Source organism: Aethalodelphis obliquidens, unplaced genomic scaffold (genome assembly GCF_003676395.1).
Source record: "Aethalodelphis obliquidens isolate GAN/ISIS:26980383/991018 unplaced genomic scaffold, ASM367639v1 scaffold44, whole genome shotgun sequence".
Lineage (NCBI taxonomy): Eukaryota > Metazoa > Chordata > Mammalia > Artiodactyla > Delphinidae > Aethalodelphis > Aethalodelphis obliquidens.
The window spans coordinates 7501994-7523382 of NW_020837988.1; the positions used below are offsets into that span (position 1 = coordinate 7501994).

At 48.9% G+C, this 21389-nt stretch overlaps 3 protein-coding genes across 6 annotated transcripts in view; 2 read left to right on the top strand and 1 right to left on the bottom strand.

The window, feature by feature from the left end:
• The window catches only part of ACOX1 (acyl-CoA oxidase 1), a 23712-nt gene extending 22669 nt beyond the window's left edge, over positions 1-1043 (bottom strand). Inside the window, exons 1-2 of one of the 3 annotated variants that reach the window (XM_027080739.1) lie at positions 590-1043; positions 153-312 (exon numbers count right to left, since the gene is read on the bottom strand). In XM_027080739.1, coding sequence (XP_026936540.1) covers positions 153-312; positions 590-698 — 269 coding nt within the window. In that variant the 5' untranslated portion in view covers positions 699-1043. Of the gene's footprint in view, positions 1-152; positions 313-589 lie in introns of those variants that run through there. The other 2 variants (XM_027080738.1, XM_027080740.1) reach the window with 2 other exon arrangements.
• TEN1 (TEN1 subunit of CST complex) lies at positions 988-17034 on the top strand. Its single transcript, XM_027080746.1, has 4 exons — positions 988-1093; positions 6695-6791; positions 10451-10608; positions 16664-17034. Exons 2-4 carry the CDS (start codon positions 6700-6702, stop codon positions 16783-16785), a joined length of 372 nt encoding a protein of 123 aa, XP_026936547.1. The 5' UTR covers positions 988-1093; positions 6695-6699; the 3' UTR covers positions 16786-17034.
• A 672-nt stretch (positions 17035-17706) lies between these two features.
• CDK3 (cyclin dependent kinase 3) lies at positions 17707-21212 on the top strand. 2 transcript variants are annotated; one of them, XM_027080743.1, is made up of 7 exons: positions 17707-17822; positions 18165-18242; positions 18322-18442; positions 18538-18708; positions 18791-18892; positions 19161-19364; positions 20368-21212. In XM_027080743.1, exons 1-7 carry the CDS (start codon positions 17707-17709, stop codon positions 20515-20517), a joined length of 942 nt encoding a protein of 313 aa, XP_026936544.1. In that variant the 3' UTR covers positions 20518-21212. The 2 variants fall into 2 exon arrangements, with proteins under 2 accessions (XP_026936544.1, XP_026936546.1); XM_027080745.1 differs by having other exon boundaries at positions 20501-21212.
• The last annotated feature ends 177 nt before the right edge of the window (positions 21213-21389 follow it).

Consider the following 21389-nt stretch of genomic DNA (forward strand, 5'->3'; position numbering starts at 1 on the left):
GTAAACATTATTTTCGACACAAATAACTTTAAAATGGCGTGAAAATATGCCAATTCGAGTCTTCAAACGTCAAGCACGATGAAAAAGGACACCGCAGATTGCGGATCTGAAGTTTGGGCTTAGGCACTCGATCTAAGCTAAGGCATACCTACTTTTTAAACCACATGATTTCAGCAGGGTCTGCGATGTTAAACTTCCTCATCTTCTCCACCATGGTAGCACTCTTCCTAACAGCCACCTCGTAACGCTGGCTACGACTGAGGAAATTCAAGTCCTCATGCTGGAAGTCTGGGTCTTTCAGAATCAGGTTCTCTGGTAGGGAGTTAAAAGGATATCAAGAGGAAGACAGAAATTCAGGGCTCCGTTAAAGCTCCCTGGGTCACAGCAGGTTTCAGACTCACGGGCACAGGTCCCCCTCTCGTTATAGGGGATTCCCCCCGCCACAGCCGCCCCTGGAAATGGGGGTCCAGGCTCCCCTAAAGCTGGGCCAGAGGCTGCGGCCTACGCCCTACAGCGTCCCCCGATTCCTCCCGGAGGGAGTCTCAAGCTTTGCTCGGGGAAGGAAGGAGGCCTGGCCCGCCGCCCTCACCGATCTCTCGACGGCGCCGGGTGTTCTCGGGGCTGCCGTCCAGGACGTGCGTGAGCAGCTCCGGGTTGAAGCTGGCGGCGGCCCGCTCCTTCTGCAGGTCCTGGTTCATGGTGACGGCCAGCAGAGGCAGCTGAGGCCGAGGCGGCGGCAGCAGCGACAGCGAGTGTCCGCACCTCCAGAGCGGGCCCAGCCCTAAGAGCCTCCCCAGGACACCGCGAGTCCCCGCCCCGTTCGCCTCGGCCCGCCCCGGCCCTCCCTTTCTCCTTCACCGCGGCCCCTCCGCGCGTGACAGAGCGCGGCCGAGGCGGAGGCGGCGCCGGGGCGGGCGGGTCCCCTGTTTTCGGCCAGGGGAGCCTTTGAGCGGCGCCCAGCTAGGAGACCCTGGAAGAAGATCAAGAAACTGCCCCGGGGGGAAAGCGAAGCGTTCTCCGCAACCCGCCCCTCCCTCGTCACGTGGCCACGCTGGGCGGAAAGAGGGAACCCAAGGCCAGGAGGCCCAGAAAGGTTCGCGAGTGGTTGGTGAGGGGCGGGACTACGAGGCTGAGGAGGACTGCGCCTGAGCCTCGGGACGCGGCCGCGCCGCCGCTTCCGGGTCCGCGCGCCGAGGCATCCCCGGGAATGAGATGGGGGAGGAAACTCAAGGCTTGGGGCGGGGAACCCTCGTGCTTGTCGGAGTTATCGGGGAGGTTGTAGCGTTTCCCAAAACCTTCCAAGATTGGAGAAAAAATGGACGGGAACAAGGGTCGCACCGGGTAGAGGCTCCAACTATCGTTTGTTAAGATAACGGCATCTTTGCTGCCAGAGGCGTGGGCCGCGGGGAGCTGAGTGTGGAATTGGACTTGAGTTGCAGTGTGCTTAGAGGTCTTTGAAAGGAGACTTTTTTGTTTTCACAATTATCGTCATCAAAGTAGTAAAAGCACACGTTGAAAAAAGCTAGTATAAGAGGATTTGTAATGAAAAGCAGAAGTTCCCCATCCTCAGAGGCAGCCACTTTAACCATAATAAATTGTTTCTAGTTTTGTTTCCTAAAGAACATCGAAGTAAAATTCTTCCAAGCTATTTCTTGATTTGCTCATTTTTGTTACCTTTTGACCTCATGCCATGGTAACGAAGATGTGGCACGCTACCCATCTCCTTTATCTCTCATTTACCTTTGTAACTTTAAACAACATACTAATCCCGTTTTAAAACTATACACTTTTAATAGTGTTAATAGTTTTAAAAAAACTTGTTTGTAAAACTGACGCATCAATTTTTTTTTTGCGTGGGCCTCTCACTGTTATGGCCTCTCCCGTTGCGGAGCACAGGCTCCGGACGCGCAGGCCCAGCGGCCATGGCTCACGGGCCCAGCCGCTCCGCGGCATGTGGGATCTTTCCGGACCGGGGCACGAACCCGCGTCCCCCGCATCGGCAGGCGGACTCTCAACCACTGCGCCACCCCTTCCCTTTTTGAATCCCAAGGAGCCTTCCTGCGCATGTGCAGACAGGGAAGTTTTCCTTGACCTCAGGAGTGGTCATCTTATTTCTTTACTTCAGCAGAGCTCAGCTTCTGCCACTAGCTTTCTTCTTGGAGTGTCTGGGTGAGAACAAAGATTCAGTTTTACTCCACTTGACAAACCCCAGCTGTCCGGCGCAGGGGCCCATCTATCTCCTTCCTCAACAGATCCAATCAGTATTCAGATTTCTCTGATTGCTTTGTAAAAAATTGTCTGCAGTTGGTTCGTTCAAATCAGGGTCCAAACAAGGTCTACACATTGCAGTTGGTTGATAAGAATCTTAAGCTTCTTTTAATGTATAGGTTTCCACTAGACATTGATTTTTTTCTCCGATTTATTTATTGAAAAAACTAGGTTGTTTTTCGTGTGACTTGCCCACAATTTCCCTCTCTGTGATATCTTTAACACGTTCCTCTATTTCTGTATTTTCTATAAGCTGTTGGTTAGATCTAGAGGCTTTATAAGATTCAGGCTTGAGGCTTTAGGAAAAAATACTCCTGTGGCATGTTTTCTATTTTAAAATATCACTCTGGGGACTTCCCTGGTGGCACAGTGGTTAAGAATCCACCTGCTAATGCAGGGGACATGGTTTGATCCCTGGTCCAGGAAGATCCCACATGCTTCGGAGCAACAAAGCCCGTGCGCCACAACTACTGAGCCTGTGCTCTAGAGCCTGTGAGCCACAACTACTGAGCCCGAGCGCCTAGAGCCCATGCTCCACACAAGAGAAGCCACCGTAATGAGAAGCCCACACACTGCAACAAAGAGTAGCCCCCGCTCGCCACAACTAGAGACAGCCTGTGTGCAGCAACAAAGACCCAACGCAGCCAAAACTAAATAAATAAAAAATAAATAAAAAATAAATTTATTTTAAAAATACAATAAAATATCAACCTGGTTGTTATGAAGAGAATGGACTGTAGAAGGAAAAAAGTGGAAACAGACCAGTTATAAAGGTGGTGAAGGCCTGGATGGAGTGGTGACCATGGAGATGGAGGAAAGTGGATAGATTCAATATGTATTTTGAGGTAGAACTGACAGAAATTTGTGATGGATTGGATGCAACCATGAGAGAGAGGGACACATCAAGAATGACTCCTGGAAAAAAAAAACAAAAACAAAGAATGACTCCTGGGCTTGAGCAGATCAGGGATGGAGAAGGGTGGCTTGGAGGTGGTATTAAAGCCATGGGACTTGGTTCTGGTTAAAACATCGTCCTCCTGTGTCTACTTCCTCTCCCTCCCAAGGACCCACCTAAATGGACGAAGGGAACAGGAGAACAGCAGTTATCAAATTAAGGAAACTTAACATTGATACAATACTATTACCTAATCTACAGACCTTTCTGTGAATTTACAATTGTCCAATAAAGTCCTTTATCACAAGTTTTTCTCCCAGCCAAGGTCCAATCCAGGATCATGAATTATATTTAGTTGTATTAATTTGCTGGAACTACCATAACAAAGTACCACAGACCAGGTGGCTTAAACAACAGAAATTTGTTGTCTCACAGTTCTGGAGGCCAGAAGTCCACAATCAAGGCATCGGCAGAGTTGCTTCCTTCTGAGGCTGTGAGTGAGATGTGCTCTGTGCCTCTCTCTCTTAGCTTCTGATAGTTTGCTGGCAATCTTTGGCCTTCCTTGGCTTGTATACATATCACCCCAATCTCTGCCTTCACCTTCACCTGGCCTCCTCCCTTTGTGCATGTCTGTCTCTGTCCAAACTTTCCCCTTTTTATAAGGGCACTAGTTATATTGGATTAGGCCCTCCGTAGTGACCTCATTTTAACTTGGTTACCTCTGTAAGACCCTCTTTCTAAATAAGGTCACATTCTGAGGTCCTTGGGGGTTAGGACTTCAACATCTCTTTTTGCGGGGACACAGTTCCACCCATAACAGTTGTCCTATCACTTTCGCCTCCTTTAACTGGAGCAATTTCTTTATCTTCTGTGATTTTGACACTTTTAGAGCATATAAACCAGTTGCTGTGTAGAATGTCTCAATTCAGATTTGTGTGATATTTCTTGGTGATTAGATTCAGATTATACTTTTTTTTTGTACAGGAATATCACAGAAACAATGTGTCCTTCTTAGTGCATCACATGCAGAAGGCACATGAAGGCTGTATTTGCTAATTTTCTTCACTGTGAAGTGGACCATTTTTTCCTTTGTAATTAATAAGTAATCGGTGGGGGAGATACTGTTGAGACCATGTAAATATGCCGGTTCTTCATCAAACTTTTACCCAGTACTTTTTGCATCCAGTGGTGATTCTTCCCTGAATTCATTTTTACTCTGGTGATTGCAAAACTTTTAAAGGCATAGTAAAATAATCATTTTATCTGGTTACCGTAAAATTCATTTAGTTGAGATTACACTTAAAATTGGAAATAATCCCCAGGTGATAGAATCTTTTGAGGCCATAGGTCAAATCATGTGGCATCACTCGAGTTTTAATGTTGGAGTTTCATTGTATAATATAGACTAACAAAGACTTGTAACTTTAAACACATTGATGAATGGCTTCTGGGTTGGTGAACACAGGGAGGGGCTGGGAAAGTGGCAAAGCTCAGAGAGGGCATGGAAGCTCCACACCCCTCCCCACCTACCGTGTTCTATGCACCTCTTCTCTCTGGCTGTTCCTGAATTATATCCTTTTATGATAAACCAGTAACCTATTCTAATTCTGGGATGGTAAATGTATACCATCAAGTTTCTTGTCCCCAAGAAACAAACCCAAAGCCGATAAAAGCTATGATGAACTTAGTTATAAGTGTTACTTCTCTGACCTTCAATCCCACTACAGCAATCTTGACAGTTTCTTCAGAAAAGATGAAAGCAGCAGTCAGATTGGTTCACCATCCTTCCTGTACAGTATTTTCAAACTTCCCAGTTGTTAAAAAGAAGCCTATTTCTCTTCTTCATACCAGGGACTTTTTTGTCCTAGAATATTTTGCCTTGGGGAATGAAAAGGGCAAGGCTTGAAGTACAGGTTGTACCATTACTCAGACTCCTAGAGAGAGTATTTGAAATCCAGTTGACCCACAAGAGAAGCCTGTCCTGATATGTCTTCTCAGAAACTTTCTTGAATGTGTGATAATGTATGGATAATGATTTATGGAGCCAGCTGTGCTTATTTAACAGAAGTGTCTTAACAAACACATAGCAGCTTTTGTCTGAAGAAGAAATTGAGGTTAAAATTTACAAAAGAGTATCTCCCCCAACCCTAACCCCACAAAGAGTCAAATGCTACTGCATGGTAATTAAAAAAAAATAAATTTAATGATATAGTTACTTATAGCTTAGCTTATACGTGGTGAGAGTAGAAAAATTACTTTAAAAACGATTCTAGGACTTCCCTGCTGGCGCAGTGGTTAAGAATCTGCCTGCCAATGCAGGGGACATGGGTTCGAGCCCTGGTCCAGGAAGATCCCACATGTCGCGGAGCAACTAAGCCCGTGGGCCACAACAACTAAGCCTGCGCTTTAAGAGCCCGAGAGCCACAACTACTGAGCCTGCGTGCCGCAAATACTGAAGCCTGTGCGCCTAGAGCCCGTGCTCTGTAACAAGAGAAGCCACCGCAATGAGAAGCCCGCGCACCGCAACAAAGAGTAGCCCCCGCTCGCCGCAACTAGAGAAAGCCCGCGTGCAGCAACGAAGACCCAACGCAGCCAAAAATAAGATAAACAAATAAAATTTATTTAAAAAAAAAGAAAATGTTATGTGGGATTCTGGAGGGGACTCTGGAACAGGAAAGGGACATTAGGGAAAAACCAGTGAAATCCAAATAAAGTATGGAGTTGAGTTAATAGTACCATATTGATAGGGGCTGATTAATTGTGACAAACGTGTCATACTAATGTAAGATGTTAATTATAGGGAAAACTGGGTGTGATGTTTATAGGAATTCTCTGTACTATCTTTACAGGTTTATTTAAAAAAATAAATGAAAACCATTCTCCAATAAAAAGTTTATTTAAAAAACGTGAAGACTCCCTTTATATATAACTATGAAAGTGTCCAAATATATTAAGTGAAAGAAAATCAAGAACAGTATGTATACTATAGTACAGAAGGGAAATAAATATATATGCATATTTGTCCTTATTTGCATAATGGAAAGCTAAATACAAATTGATGGAAATGGTCCCCTCAGGGCAGGGCTTGGCAAACAGCAGCAAAGGCCAAGACAACTCACGACATGTTTCTGTCAATAAAGTTTGAAGGAAATAAGGTACACGCATTCGTTATTTATCGTCTTTGCGAGTTTTCATACTGTAATGGCAGAGTTTGGTAGTTGTGACAGAGGTCATATGTCACTGTCTGCCTTTTTACCGATCCCAGGTTTAGGGGCTTGGGGAGGGAACGGGCCGCATGGGAGTTAGAGTGGGAATCATACACTTTCCACAGAGATCTTTTGTATATTGGTTTTTTTTTTTTTAAATATGTGAATGCATAAACCTATCAAAACATCTTTTTAAATTTTGAAACATCATCCCCTGGAACTACCTTTTCAGTTGTTGCTGGTCTCGGGTCTGTTAATCTCCATCTTGTGGTTGGCTTGGTTTGTCAGGAATCTTCAAAAATCCATCTCCACTATTTGGTTACAGGAGCAATGATGCTGCCCAAACCTGGGATCTATTACTTCCCCTGGGAGGTCAGTGCCGGCCAAGTTCCTGATGGGGACACACTGAGAACGTTTGGCAGGTGAGAATGTTTTTTTCACATGGTGGGGGGGATGTTTTAAAAAAATTAAAAGTCTTTTAAAAATTATAATATTTTAAAAATTATTTTTAAAGTATATATATATATTTTTTAAAAATTTATTTATTTTTGGCTGCGTTGGGTCCTCGCCGCTGCACGTGGGCTCCCCCCAGCCGCGTCGAGCCAGGGCCACTCCTTGCTGCGGTGCGCTGGCCCCTCACTGTGGTGGCCTCTCCCGTTCGGAGCACGGGCTCCAGGCACACGGGCCCCAGCAGTTGTGGCGCGCAGGCTCAGCTGCTGTGGCCCGCGGCTGCCCAGGATCAGCCACCGTGGTGCATGGGCCCAGCCGCTCTGCAGCATGTGGGATCCTCCCGGACCAGGGTTGGAACCCGTGTCCCCTGCACCGGCAGGCAGACTCCCAACCACTGCACCACCAGGGAAGTCCCCTAAAGTACATATTTTTAATTACTAAAAAATCACTTATTTTTACATTTTAAATTATTTATTATTATATATTTTAAAAATTATTTTAAAAATTAAAATAGTCATACTTTTATCTAATTGTTTTTTAAAATAAATTTATTTATTTATTTTTATTTATTGCGTCTTCGTTACTGCGTGCGGGCTTACTCTAGTTGCGGCGAGCGGGGGCTACTCTTAGTTGCAGCGTGCGGGCTTCTCATTGCGGTGGCTTCTCTTGTTGTGGAGCACGGGCTCTAGGCGCGCGGGCTTCAGTAGTTGTGGCTCGCGGGCTCTAGAGTACAGGCTCAGTAGTTGGTGGCGCAGGGGCTTAGTTGCTCCGCGGGATGTGAGATCTTCCCGGACTGGGGATCGAACCCATGTCCCTTGCATTGGCATGCGGATTCTTAACCATTGCGCCACCAGGGAAGTTCCTAATAATTTTTAAATGCTAAAAAATTAATACATATTCATTGTAAAAAATGTAGACAATCCGTAAGGGTGTAAAGAAAGCAAGTAAAGGGCTTCCCTGGTGGCGCAGTGGTTGAGAGTCCGCCTGCCGATGCAAGGGACATGGTTTCGTGCCCCGGTCTGGGAAGATCCCACATGCCGCGGAGTGGCTGGGCCTGTGAGCCATGGCCGCTAAGCCTGCCCATCTGGAGCCTGTGCTCCGCAACGGGAGAGGCCACAGCAGTGGGAGGCCCGCGTACAGCAAAAAAAAAAAAAAAAAGAAAGCAAGCAAGTAAAAATCACCTGTAATTCCACTGTGTGGACAACCACCCACCACTAACCTTTTGGTGATTACTTGCTTTTTCATGTGTGTTTGTGTGTGTATGTGGGTGGGTGTGTATATACACAATATGTGTATATACATATATACTGTGTTAGTCACATATTGCTGTGTAACAAATCACCCCAAAATTAAAGTGGCTTAAAATAACAATAAATGCTTATTTTTTCATACTTACTGAGTGTCAGGAATGTGGGAGTGGCTTCGCTGGGTGGTTCTGTCTCAGATTGACTTTGAAGATTGCAGTCGAGATGTTAGCCGGGGCTGCCAGCATCTGAAGGCTGGCGTGGACCCGGAGGGTCTGATTCTGCGATGACTCATTCACATGTTTGGCAATTTTGTGCTGCCTGTTGTCAAGAAGGCTCACTTCCTCAATACGGATTTTTCTATATGGCTGCTTGAGAGTCTTGATAACATGGCAGCTGGCTTTCCCCAGAAGGAGTGACTCAACAGAGAGGGCAAAGAGAAAGCTACAATGTCAATGACCTAACCTCAGAAATCACTCTAGGTCATCTCTGCAATGTTTTATTGGTTACACAGGTCAGCGCTAGTCAGGGTGGCAGGGACTACACAGGGATGCGGATGCCAGGAGATAAGAATCATTGGGGACCATCTTGGAGACATATATATATACATACATGTATAAATATTTTAAGCTAGATGAGATCCTATTATGTTACTATATTGTACCATACTTAACTGTGTATGGTAGACCTAGTTCCATGCCAAATATGTAAATCTATATCATCACTTTAAATAGATCCATTTTATTTCATTGCATAGACATACCATAATTTATTTAACCACATCTATTTATTTAACCAAAAGCAATTGATTTTCAACAAAGACATCAATTTAATTGAGTGGGGAAAATATAGTCATTTCAACAAATGGTGCTGGAACTACTGGATATTTTTATGGGGGTAAAAAAACACCTTGATCCCTACCCCACAGCATACCAAAAAAAAAAAATCATTCTGACTGGATCATAAATGAACAAGCTAAACTATAAAATCTTTAGAAGAAAACAGGAGAAAACCTTCACATACACCTTGAGATAGGCAAAGATTTCTTAGACTCAGAAAACAAAAACCATAGGGACTTCCCTGGTGGTTCAGTGGGTAAGACTCAGAGCTCCCAATGCAGGGGGCCCAGGTCCGACCCCTGGTCAGGGAACTAGATCCTGCAGGCCGCAACTAAGACCTGGCGCAGCCAAATAAATAAATAAATATTCAAAACAAACCAAAACAAAAACCATAAAAGAAAAATAATGAATAAATTGGACTTCAACAAAATTAAAAGCTTCTCATCAAAAGCTACCATTAAGAAGATTAAAAGGTAAGCCACGAACTGGTAAAAAATAAGTGAACATGTGTGTGTATATTATCTATATTCAACAAATGATTTGTACCTAGAATAAACAAAGAACCCATATAACCCAATAAGAAGACAAAGAACTTAATTTTTAAATGGGTAAAAGATTTAAACAAGACACTGCCAAGGAAGATATGCAGAGGGCAGATAAACACATGAAAATTTGTTCAACATCATGTGTCATTAGGGAAATGCAAGTTAAAACCACAATGGTACAGTATTTCATGCCCACTAGAGTGGCTAAAACTAAAAAGACTGACCGTATCCTGTGCTGACAAGGATTTGGAATGACTAGAACCCTCATATGTTGCTGGGGGAAGGAAAGTGGCACAACCACTTTGGAAAACAATTTGCCAGTTTCCTTTAAACAGACAGATTGACCATATGACCCAGAAATCCCACTTGGGTATTTCCCCACGAGAAATGAAAACGTATGTCAGCACAAGTCCGTAAGCAAACCAGATCAGCTGGTGAGGATAATAATAATTTATTGATCCATTCAACTGAGTGCTACCAAGCAATAAAAAGGAACAAACTACTGATTTACCCAACAGCATAAATGGGTCTCCAAACCATTATGCTGAGTGAAAGAGGCTAGACACAGAAGAATTCATGCTGTCAGGATTCCATTTACATGAGGTGCTTGAGTAGGAAAACTCACCTGTGGAGACCAAGAGCAGATCGGTGGTTGCCTTGGGTGGGAGGTGGGGAGACTGAGTTCAGAGGGGCACAAGGGGACTTTTGGGGGTGATGGAAATGTACCAAAGCTTGATGGGGGTGCTGGTTACACAGTGTATACTTCTGTCAACAGTCAATGAACAGGTCCCTTTTAATGCACGTAATTTATACCTTTTAATGCATGTAATTTATACCTCAGTTATGTAGACCTAATTAACCTTTCCTGTTGCTGCCACTTTAATTTCTCTGACCCGAGTGAGGCTGAACATTTTCCCATGGATGTATTGGCCTCCCAGAACCTTTAGAACTTTGGGTTGGTTCTGTCTATGGATGGAAATGATCACACTTACCTGACCTCCAGGTTGTACAGCTACGACATGACAAAGTCCCGAGTGACCCTGATGGCTCAGCACAGATCTGACCAGCACCCAATCCTCGTCTGTACCAAGTTGGTGGAACCGTTCCAAGCCCAGGTGGGCTCCCTCTACATGGTCCTTGGGGAGCTGGAGCACCAGAAGGGTAAGCCTTGGCTTCACACACCCTTTTTCACTCTGGGTCCTGAGTGGGGCAGTCTTTTGGGTGCCTGGGCTTGGCTTCTGACCCAGCAGGGGTCCCTCATTGGGGTTAACATTCCTTCCAAATCAGCCCACGAGTTATAGGGACTCATAGGAAAGAGACGTGATTGGGCTTGAGGTGGACCTGCCGTAGGGAACCGAGAAAGCGGGGAGAGAAATCATTAATTTCTGAAGGCCTACAACATGCCAGGCCTGGTACTAGCAGGTTTGCTTAAATCTTTTCGAATCTGCTCACCAGCCCTTAATGAGTCATCTTATGGCTATTCCATAGATGAGAAAACTACGGCTCAGAGAGGATGGGGCTGGAGTAACAGGCCAGGAAGTCAGGGTAAGAGAAATAAAACACAAGGGAAGGAACAGAAGCAACCTGGGAGAATCTCTATGGCATCAAGGGTTGAAGCTTGCCCTTTAAAACCTAGGTACTTGTATTCTTTGCTTCCCTCTCCGGCTGTCCCTGTGCCATTTTCCTTCACCTGCTTTATGTAACTATAACATGTTGTATCTGGTTATTTTAATTTAACATTATATCATAAGCATTCCCCCATGTCTTGAAAATTTTTTCTAGATATAGTATTTAATGGCTATATAATATTTTACAGATTAGATGTGTGCACTAATTCACACAAGCATTAGACATTTGTATTGTTTCCATTTTTTGCTCTTATAAGTACACTGTACATTAATTGGTTAAAGAAACTATGAGATATTCAGCCAGGAGAATATTATACAGCCATCAAAAACGGTGTTGTAAATTTATATCAGTTGACGTGAAAAGATGTTCGTAGTATTTTACTGAGAAAAAGCAGTTTACAAAACAGTATGTATCATATGATCTCATTTTTGTTAAACAGACATTTTTTTTTTTTGCGGTACGCGGGCCTCTCACTATTGTGGCCTTTCCCATTGCGGAGCACAGGCTCCGGACGCGCAGGCTCAGCGGCCATGGCTCACGGGCCCAGCCGCTCCGCTGCATGTGGGATCTTCCCGGACTGGGGCACGAACCCGTGTCCCCTGCATCGGCAGGCAGACTCTCAACCACTGCGCCACCAGGGAAGCCCTAGACATTTTTTATACACATAAAAGTTTGAAATATTATTTACCAAAACATTAATAGTAATTATTTCTGGGTGGTGGGGCTGTGGGATTCCTTATACTTTTATTATTTGACAATGAAAATGTATTGCTTTATAGCCAGAGGGAAAAAACAGTTTAAACAATCTATCTAGCTATATATTAAAAATGCTGTAGTTATAGCCTTTAACTATTCCCAAACTTTGTCCATTTTCTGATGATTTCTTTAGGGTAGTTTCCTGAAAGTGGAATTGCTACATTAAAGGATATGAACATTTATGTTTCTTTATTTACACTGCCAACTTACCTTCTAAAAGTTGCAGTGGTTTTTAACTCTGGATGAAATGCACTAGAAAAAAAGTAAACGGGGCTTACTTTAATTACGTTTGATTTAATAAAAGTTAATCTTTATTCAGGCTTAAGCCTTTGAGCTCAGAGTCCCTGGCTTCATCATTGATTTGAGAGAAGTATCAGGAGGAGGGGTGGAAACGGGTACAAAGGGCCTTGAATAAATCACTTCCACTTTGACTGCAGCCCACTTCACCTGAGACTCCCTCCTGCACTCCTGGCCCCTACAGGGGAGTCCTGGGAGCTCTCAGGAGCCAACTGCCCAGTATCTGTAACTCAAAGGTCTGATTGCAGATACAGAGAGGGGTTGATACTAAGGTGGGACATCAGGCCAGGACCAGGGTGGGACCTGGAGAAGACATTTAGAATTATTTGTGGGAAGAAAAATGGAAAAAACTTTACAAATTCAACCCATATCACTTTTTCAATTTAATGGTTTCAAATCAAACAAGCACAAAAGTAGAATGAGCCTCCATGTACCCGTCACCCAAATTCAGCAGTGATCCACATTCCACTGTTGTGTCATCATCGCCCGCATTTACTTACTTATTTTGCTGGTGTATTTTAGAGCAAATCTGACATCATTTCATTTACCCATAAATACCTCAATGTCTATCTCTAATATCACAATCATGCCCAACAAAATGAATAGCTGTTCCTTAATATACTCTAGTACATACCTTGTCTGTGTTCATTCCCCTCCTCGGCCCCAAAATGGCTTTTTACAAAAAGTTAGTTTAAAAGCAGGAGGCAAAGTCCGTGCATTGCCTTTGGGTTACATATCCCAAGTCTCTATAATGGTTCTGGTCTTCCTTTTTTCTTTTTTGTAATGCCATTTATTGGAGAACTTGGGTCTGGAATTAGCTAATTGCTTCCTCCTGGTTGCATTAAACCTGCTCTTCCTTCCCTTGAGTTTATCCTACCTTTTTCTGAACGGATTGTATTTCAGGGAAACCAAATGTTTGGAGGAGGGAACGTTCTTTAGAGAAGAATCACAGTGAATAAACGCAGGAGAAACAACTAAATTCTAAAGTCACCATGTTAAAAGCCCCGAGGAAATAATAAATCCAGGCAACGATCGTTATCACTGGCCGCTCAAATCATTAGGTGGAAGCTTGCCGGGAACACTGTAGCTCAGGTGATCAAACATTACAAAAATCGGACCGATCGATCGTGTACCTCTGGTGTGATGCACCAGGAGAGCACAGACAGTACTGCTCTGACGTGTTCTTGCCAAAAAACAAAAAACATGGAACCTCAGTAGTCAAGCCTCAGACCCAGCAGGATTCTTCCTAGGCTCTGGCAAGTTTACCACTCACCATTATTTTCATCACAATGTATAGGGTTTTTTTTTCCTTAAAAAAAATGTTTCCCCTCAGTTTCTAATTTCTGAGACTACATGCTCGTCATTCGAGACTGGCACAAGGAAAGAAAGACGACGGTGAGGAGGGAGGGCAGAGTGTGGGCTGAGCTTGGCAGCCATCGCTGACCTCCAACCTGCAGTGGCCTGTCTGGCCCCCGGCCAGGTCTGAAGTCCTGTGGGGACACAAAGGTCAACCACACACGGATCCTGCCCCGTGGCAAGGTTGGCAGTTCTGAGGATGGACTAGAGGCCCCCTCAAGGCACCTTTCTGAAATGTTTGCACACGAAAGAGAAGAAATGCCAGCCATGTGCCAACACCAGCTGGCCAGGACACCCCGCAGGGCCGAGGGCTTCCAGTCCAGGGATTAAGATGTGAGGACACAGCCTCGGCCCCGCTCTGCTCCAGGGGCCCGCGTGGAATACCAGGCTGAAGGTTACTCGCCTACAGCAAGAAGCTGCCCCAGAGCTCTCACCATAAATCCCACCTGTTCTGGTTTCCGTTCACCTGACTGCTTCCTGCCCTCACAGGCCTTCCTTGTGTCCTCTCAAACCTTCAAGCCCCCTTCTCTGGGACTTGCCTGAAACCTGGCTTTCCCCCCCAGGCAGCAGTTCCCCTCCTGCCCTCCCATGTGGAGCCTCCCAGGCCCCATTACAGAACCTAGAGGTGGGGCGGAAATCCTGCCAGCTCCTTCTGCAGCACCAGTTCTGCCACCTCTGCCCCACTGCTGCCTGACTTACCCGGACCCTCTGCCGCCTGAAACTAGGTTCCACCCTCAGTATCCTTCTGCCTCGTCACCCATCGGGACCACCTTCTCTCCTCTCCAGCTTGACCTCACTATCATTTCAACCACTTTCCTTGCAGAAGTTCCAACCCCTCATCTTCCATCATTCCTCCCTGATTAAACCCCAATCCCCACCCTCTCAGGTCTCACCCAACTGTTGATGGAGAAAGTTCACAAAGCTCCAGGGATTCCTAGCACAACGGTTTCAAGGTCTCTTATCTCTTCCGGGCCCTTCACGCTGCCTAGAATTCCTTCCACATGTCCTGGCTGGTCCCCCCTCCCCCTGACCCGCAACAGCTGTTTCAGGCATTCACGCAGGACCCCCTTCGTCATCACCTCCCCGTCCCTTCCAGCAAATTACCTCACCTCCTACATCCCAGGTAAAATTGAGGCCACAGCTGCAGCCTATCCTAAAATTATATGCATCCACACCCATCAGTAGCCCCTTTCCTCCAGTCTGGGAGAGAGGAGGGTCCCTCCTGCCTGCAGTACAGCCCCTGTGCTGTGATGCATGCCTGCCTTCCTGCAGGGGCTTTGCTTTCTCAGCTGAATCCTTAACCTGATACCACTGGTTCTTCCCTCCCAGCATATAAAGCGCTCAAGCCTCTTCTGTATTAAAATAATAGCAACAATAATGTCAAGTTCAGCTCTATCCCTACCTAGCTGTGACCCTCCTCCCTCCACAGTCAAACTTCCTAAAAGAAGATCTGTTCTCCACATCACCCCTCCTTATCTCAGACTCACACCTCAACCCACTGCATTCTGAATTGAACCCACACCCTCGGCAGTGAAAGCGCAGAGTCCTAACCACTGGACCACCAGGGAATTCCCTCAGCCCTTCTCCTTTGCCGCAGGTTCTTTTTCTTTGCAAGAAGAGATTCCCCTAAATGACTATTTCTCTGGCTTCGTAAACTCCTTTCTCCTCCCCTGCAGCACTCTTCAAATGCTGTTCTTTTATTCCATTTACACAGACCTTTTGCAGATGGACTAACAGAATTGCCAAATTTGTTCCTGTGATAATCATACTTCTAAAGTTCACTTCCATTTTTAATAACTTTTCTTCACAGGAAGAAACATGTTCCACTATATCTCGAAGAGAACGTTTCCCCAGGCTGAGGGGAGGAAAGAGCTGACAGGCATTATTATTGTAAGGAAAGTTCTGTGAAATTAAGTCCAATACTAAGAAAATCTTCATACAGGAAGTTTGGAAACATTTGACCTATGCTTCTATTTTGAGATTTTTAACTGCGAATTAGAGCACTCTGATTTTGTCCTTGCTTTCCCTGTGTCATCCTGAACACATGCAGCTGCTCTGTGAAAACCATTTAGGGCCACATGTGTCACAAGAAAAGGTCTAGGCCTTTCAGTGCCAAATGAAGTTTAGGCAAATATCCTGTTTGACTGATTAGTATAGATGAGCCAGTTATTCCTGAAGAGGCCTGAGTGATGAGAATCAACAGTCTACATCCATCCACAGATCCACATACTGTCCCATGCCCTCCCCCCCACCCCACTCTAGGCCATGCAGCCCCTGCAGTCCAGCGCTGGGGCCGACAGAAGCTGACGACACACAGGCAACCTCATGTTTCAAATGAGTTCATCTCTCTGTGTTGAAGCCTGGAATCTACACAGTCCAGCTCTCTGAATTCTGCCCCCGGGCTCTGTTAAATCAGTAAAGTGGCCTAGACTAGAGGAAAAGTTAGGCATAGACTTTAACCAGGGAGAGCCTCTATCTCAAAATGGCATAAAAAAAGGACGGCATAATGTTCTAGAACACTGAATGTATTCATTGACGTGCCCAGAGAGCAGAGAGAACATAGTGCAAAAAAACCCCACAACAACCTATAAGGGCAAACCCCAGATGTCCTTCCTATTTGGTGTCACCTGAACATTGACAAACCTTTCCATCAGCTCACCACAGCATCTGCTAGAAGCGCCTGCAGCCCCTTGTCCAGGATGGGATGACTTGCCCAGACTCTCCCCTTGGATTGATTAAATATGGGGTTCTCTTTGCTCCAATTTCCAATGCCAGTGACCCCTACGAAGCCAAGGGGCCCTTCCCCTGGTACAAATGGAGAACTAGGGTGGTGACTGAGACTGCTCCTCAACTCTGGGCACTTGGGAGCTACAGAGAAGCTGGTAGGAGTTAAGATGACAAAAGAGGGAAGTAGAGGCTACGTCTCTCTGGGCCGGAGTGGAATTTTCAGGCTACCCCCTGAGTTTCAGCCACGTGCCTGTAGTGCATGGTGGGCCCGCAGTTCTGAGGCCCAAGTAGACAAATGGTCATCATCCTGTAAACCATCCTTCTCACCTGTGCCCTGTCAGACTCTTCTGTCAAAACCCAAGCCCGAGAACAAGTCGAGGGGAAACGGCTGGAATGCATCTGCAGGGTGTGTTGCTGACACTGCCTGTGCCTTGGTGTCTGTGTCTTTCAGATGGAGACTGCGTGGTGAAGGCCCGGGTGCTGACTTGTGTGGAAGGAATGAATCTCCCCTTGTTAGAACAAGCCATCCGGGAGCAGAGGCTGTACCAACGAGAGAGGGACAGCAGCCAGTAGAAAGCGAAACAGCAGCTCCTGGCAAACCGCCCCACCCCCTCCCCGCCGCCGCCCCCGCGCTGGAGCTGCCGCCGAGAAGATGCAGGAGCTTCCTGGAGAGAAGAGGGGAGGGGTTGTTCATTGGGATTGCCCCAGAAATGGAAGCCTAGAGATCAGAGGCCGGGCCCTGGGGCCCTGGGGGATGGGCCCCGTGTGGATCCTGGAGGGTTGCAGAAGGTCCTCGTGAATAAAGCCATGTGGTGTGACGTAGCAGTGCGTGCACGTGGTGCAGCGCCGGCAGGGGCCAGCAGGGGGAGCCTCGGAGCAGGCAGCCGGCCCGGCAGTGAGGCTGCGGGAGCGCAGGGTTTGTGGTGAATTCTGGGCTGGGGGCCTGACGGGAGGGCGCTGGGGACGCTTAGGACCTGGTGGGGGGCCCGGGATACAGTGGGTGCTGCTCCTGCCAAGGTTCTGACCTCTGTCCTGAGTTGACCCCGGCCCCCCCTGGGCGGCCCCTCTGGGCAGCCTTCTTCCCCCCGGGGTCCAGGCCTGGCTGGGCAGGGGCGGGGGCGGGGGCTGGGGCAGAAGAAGTTTGGGCCCTCCTGTGCTCCGTAGCCCGGCTCAGGGCAGCTGCTTCCTGGGGCCTGGGGCTTTCTGCCTGGCCTGGACTGGGCGAGGGGCATCCCTGCGCCACACCAGGTTCTCGGGCATGGCCTGGGGCTGGGGCTGGGGCTTTGGTGGGTGGTGGGAGCCGGGCCTGGGCCTGGGCGGCCTGGCAGGCAGAGCAGGGTGAGCCCTGGGGGCCCCAGGCCTCAGGAGCCGGGGCGGGGGCGGGGCTGGGGGCCCTGGACAGGCTGTGCCGTGGAGGTTGGAGGGGCAGCGGGGGTGCTGGGCATGGGGGCGAACGCCCCAGGCGCCTTCTGTTTCCAGGGCGGCTCTGCGGGCATGGATGTGTTCCAGAAGGTGGAGAAGATCGGAGAGGGCACCTATGGGGTGGTGTACAAGGCCAAGAACAAGGAGACCGGGCAGCTCGTGGCTCTCAAGAAGATCAGGCTGGATTTGTGAGTTCTGGGACGGCCTCTGAGACCCCCTGGTCCGTGGGTGACCCACAGCCCACCCATCCGTCCCTCATCACAGGGTTTTGTGTTCCACTCCTTTTCCGAGTGCTCCCCAGTTACACGGGGGCCACGGAGGTGCAGCCCTCATGCGTCCTCACCCCGACCAGGCTTTGCCCCCGGCCGGTGGGGGTGATGGGTGTGTGCCGAGGAGCACAGAGCCCCATCGCTGGGGAGGGGGTGGGCATCCTTAGGGAATAAGGAACACAGGTGACACCCCCCGCCCGCCCCCCAGCAGAAGGGCCTGCTCAGCTGCTGCCTCCACTGCTGTACCACTCTCTTCTCCAGGGAGACGGAGGGGGTCCCAAGCACTGCCATCAGGGAGATCTCCCTGCTCAAAGAGCTTAAGCATCCCAACATCGTCAGGTGAGGCCTGAAGGAGCGGGGAAGTGGGCCTCTCCCAGCCCGGCTGGGAGCCGCATGCTGACTGGTGTCGCCCGGCCAGGCTGCTGGATGTGGTGCACAGCGAGAAGAAGCTTTACCTGGTGTTTGAGTTCCTCAGCCAGGACCTGAAGAAGTACATGGACTCCACCCCAGCCTCCAAGCTCCCCCTGCATGTAGTCAAGGTACCGGGGGCGGGACGGGGGCAACCTGCGGCGAACGCCTGCTCAGCCGGCCCCGCCTCCGCTCAGCCAGCTCCTTCTCATGCTTGCTGTTCCAGAGCTACCTCTTCCAGCTGCTGCAGGGGGTGAACTTCTGCCACTCGCATCGGGTCATCCACCGAGACCTGAAGCCCCAGAATCTGCTCATCAATGAGTTGGGAGCCATCAAGCTGGCTGACTTTGGACTGGCTCGGGCCTTCGGGGTGCCCCTGCGCTCCTACACCCATGAGGTACCGCAGGACAGAGGGGAGAGAAGGGATGTCACCCGTGCACCCAGCTACCCTGAATGACGCTGTTTTCTTGTCCCCACAGGTGGTGACACTCTGGTATCGTGCCCCCGAGATCCTCTTGGGAAGCAGGTTCTACTCGACAGCTGTGGACGTCTGGAGCATTGGTTGCATCTTTGCAGAGATGGTAGAGAGAGGGCCAGACATGGCCCCAGGGAGGCCACAGACAGGGTCCTCTGGGGTGGGGGGTAGAAGGGGCTCTGATTCTCCTGTTAGAAGTGGATTAAGGGGTGTTTGGGACTGGCTAAGGTCTTTTTCCAGAAAAGGCCAGGACTTTTAGCACAGCCCTGGGAAAGATATCTTGGAAGTGCCTCCCTGGTCTGGCCTCTTTTCTGGTATTGGATTCTGCATGACAAGGGAGTAGACCCCACACCTTCTCCCCTTCCCCGTTCCAGGTGACCCGCAAAGCCCTGTTTCCTGGCGACTCTGAGATTGACCAACTCTTTCGTATCTTTCGGACCCTGGGGACACCCAATGAAGCCATGTGGCCAGGAGTCACCCAGCTGCCTGACTATAAGGGCAGTTTCCCCAAGTGGACCAGGAAGGGGCTGGAGGAGATCGTGCCCCACCTGGAGCCAGAGGGCAAGGACCTGCTCATGGTAGGTACAGGTGGGCGGCAGGGAGGCTGAGAAAGACCTCCTCACGCCAGCTGCTGCTCTTGCTAGAAGTGTCCCATTGTCATCCAGCCTCTTATGCAGCCCTGGTTCCTTCTGAGTCCCAGCTCTTCTCTTTGCTGACCCCTATACAGAGCTCGCTTGTCCCCATGTGTATCCATTGCTCCACCTGGAAGCCTCTCCCATGATAGGTCCAATGTTCATCATCCCTTTTAAAACTTCTCTCCTCTAGTTAGCTTTGTTTTTATGCTGTGCTATGTGCCCTTTTTCTTAGTTGCCTTGTGTTTTGGTAATTTTTTCTCGTGGACATTATTACCCCATCTAAGCTGTAAGCTTTCCCAGAAGGGACCACACCGCCCACTGCCTCGGTGCTCCCGCAGTGCGTTCCACAGCGGTTACTCTTCACACGAGGCTGTTCAGAGCAGGCTGCTCGCTGCTCGCCGCGGCCCCTGCCCCAGTCCTCACTCACCCCTCTGCTTGTACCCTCTTGACCCCTTGGGCTGGCCCAGGCCAGGCTGCCCAGAGGGCCTCAGGCAGAGCTAGCCATTCTTGCCCACAAAGACTCAGAGCACGTTTCTCTCTTTAGTCTGGTGTTGGGTCAGAGGAAGGCAGGGCAGGAAGTTCATCTTCAGGCTCTGTATCCAGCTTTCCAGAGGGCTGTGTGCGTCTCCCAACCCAGGGCCAGGAGGATGGAGTGGATTTCCCATGGAGCCTCCTAGCCCTCCATCCTGGCTACTCTAAGGCAGGGGGGTCCTTCCACAGCCTGGCCAGGTTTAGGGATTTTTGTGTTTCTGCCCCACCCTCAACATGCTCCCTGGACAGGTTTGGTTCCCTCATCCTGATACCTAGAGAAAAGTCTGTCTCAACTAGAACTAGGCTGGAGCCTGGAAGGCTCCCTGAGGAAGGGGGGAGCCTGACTCGGCCTCAGTAACGTGAAGGAGACAGGGGGTGACTTAGGGCTGGACTAGAATGAAGTCTTTGTCCCCAGATTCCGGGAGCGTCCAGAACTGGTTCTCAAGCTGGGAGGTACTGGCTTTGTGCCGTCTGGGTGTGGCGGCAGCTCTGCTTTGGGGCTTGGGGCCCTGGCCACCCCCGGGCCCAGTCTGTCTCTTCCTCCGCAGCAACTCCTGCAGTATGACCCCAGCCGGCGCATGTCGGCCAAGGCCGCCCTTGTGCATCCGTACTTCTCGTCCACCGAGGCCTCCCTGGCCCCGCGCTAGTGTGTGCTGGAGGGTTTCTGCCGCTGAGAAGGTGTGAGGCCTCAAAGCCTCTCTCCAGCTGCTGCCCCCCTGCCTCCCTACTCACTTCCCAAGAAAGAGGACACATCTGGGGAGAGAGCAATTTGGCGTCAGCCGTCAGAGGGCTGAGTTTGGGTTTGTCCTGCCAGCAGGTTAGCGAGTTCCTGGGTTGTTTGTTGGGTTTGCCGGTGCCGTTTCAAGATGGGGGCACAGAAGCGCCATGTCCGAGGGGGTCCGTCAGAGGCTGGGTCCCCTGGCACCAGAATGGCAGGTGCTAAGGAGAGTAGGAAACCTGCCCGGGCCTCCAGCAAGCCCTCCTAGTGCCCTTCCGCTGCCCGGCCCTCAGTTGCAGAGCCAGACCCCGGGGGAAAGAGTTTCTCCCGGCTGGTCTTCTGGATTTAAAATGTTTTGGGGAAGAGTTGAGTTCCAGTTAAGGGTCCCAAGTTAAACAGAAAGCGGGGTGAGGGAGAGAGGACATTTTCCTGATCCTGGGGCAGGCTGGGTGTTCTAACTAGTTGTCTCGTCACCTGGGATATGCTTAACGTTTGTTTGCTTCTGGCTTTAAGAACAGGAAATAAAACTGATGCATTCCTGAGTTTTCCAGTGTTTCTCTGCTCAGGGGGACACCAGGGACTTGCTGACGAGGGGGAGGTTGACAGCGGGCTGAAGACAGTTCCTGGCCTGAACTGAGAAGCCCTGAGCCGGTGGGGAGTGGGGGTAGGGGGAGGGGGGAGGGCATCATCCTCCGTGGCCTGCCCCCGTCAGGTCCTTC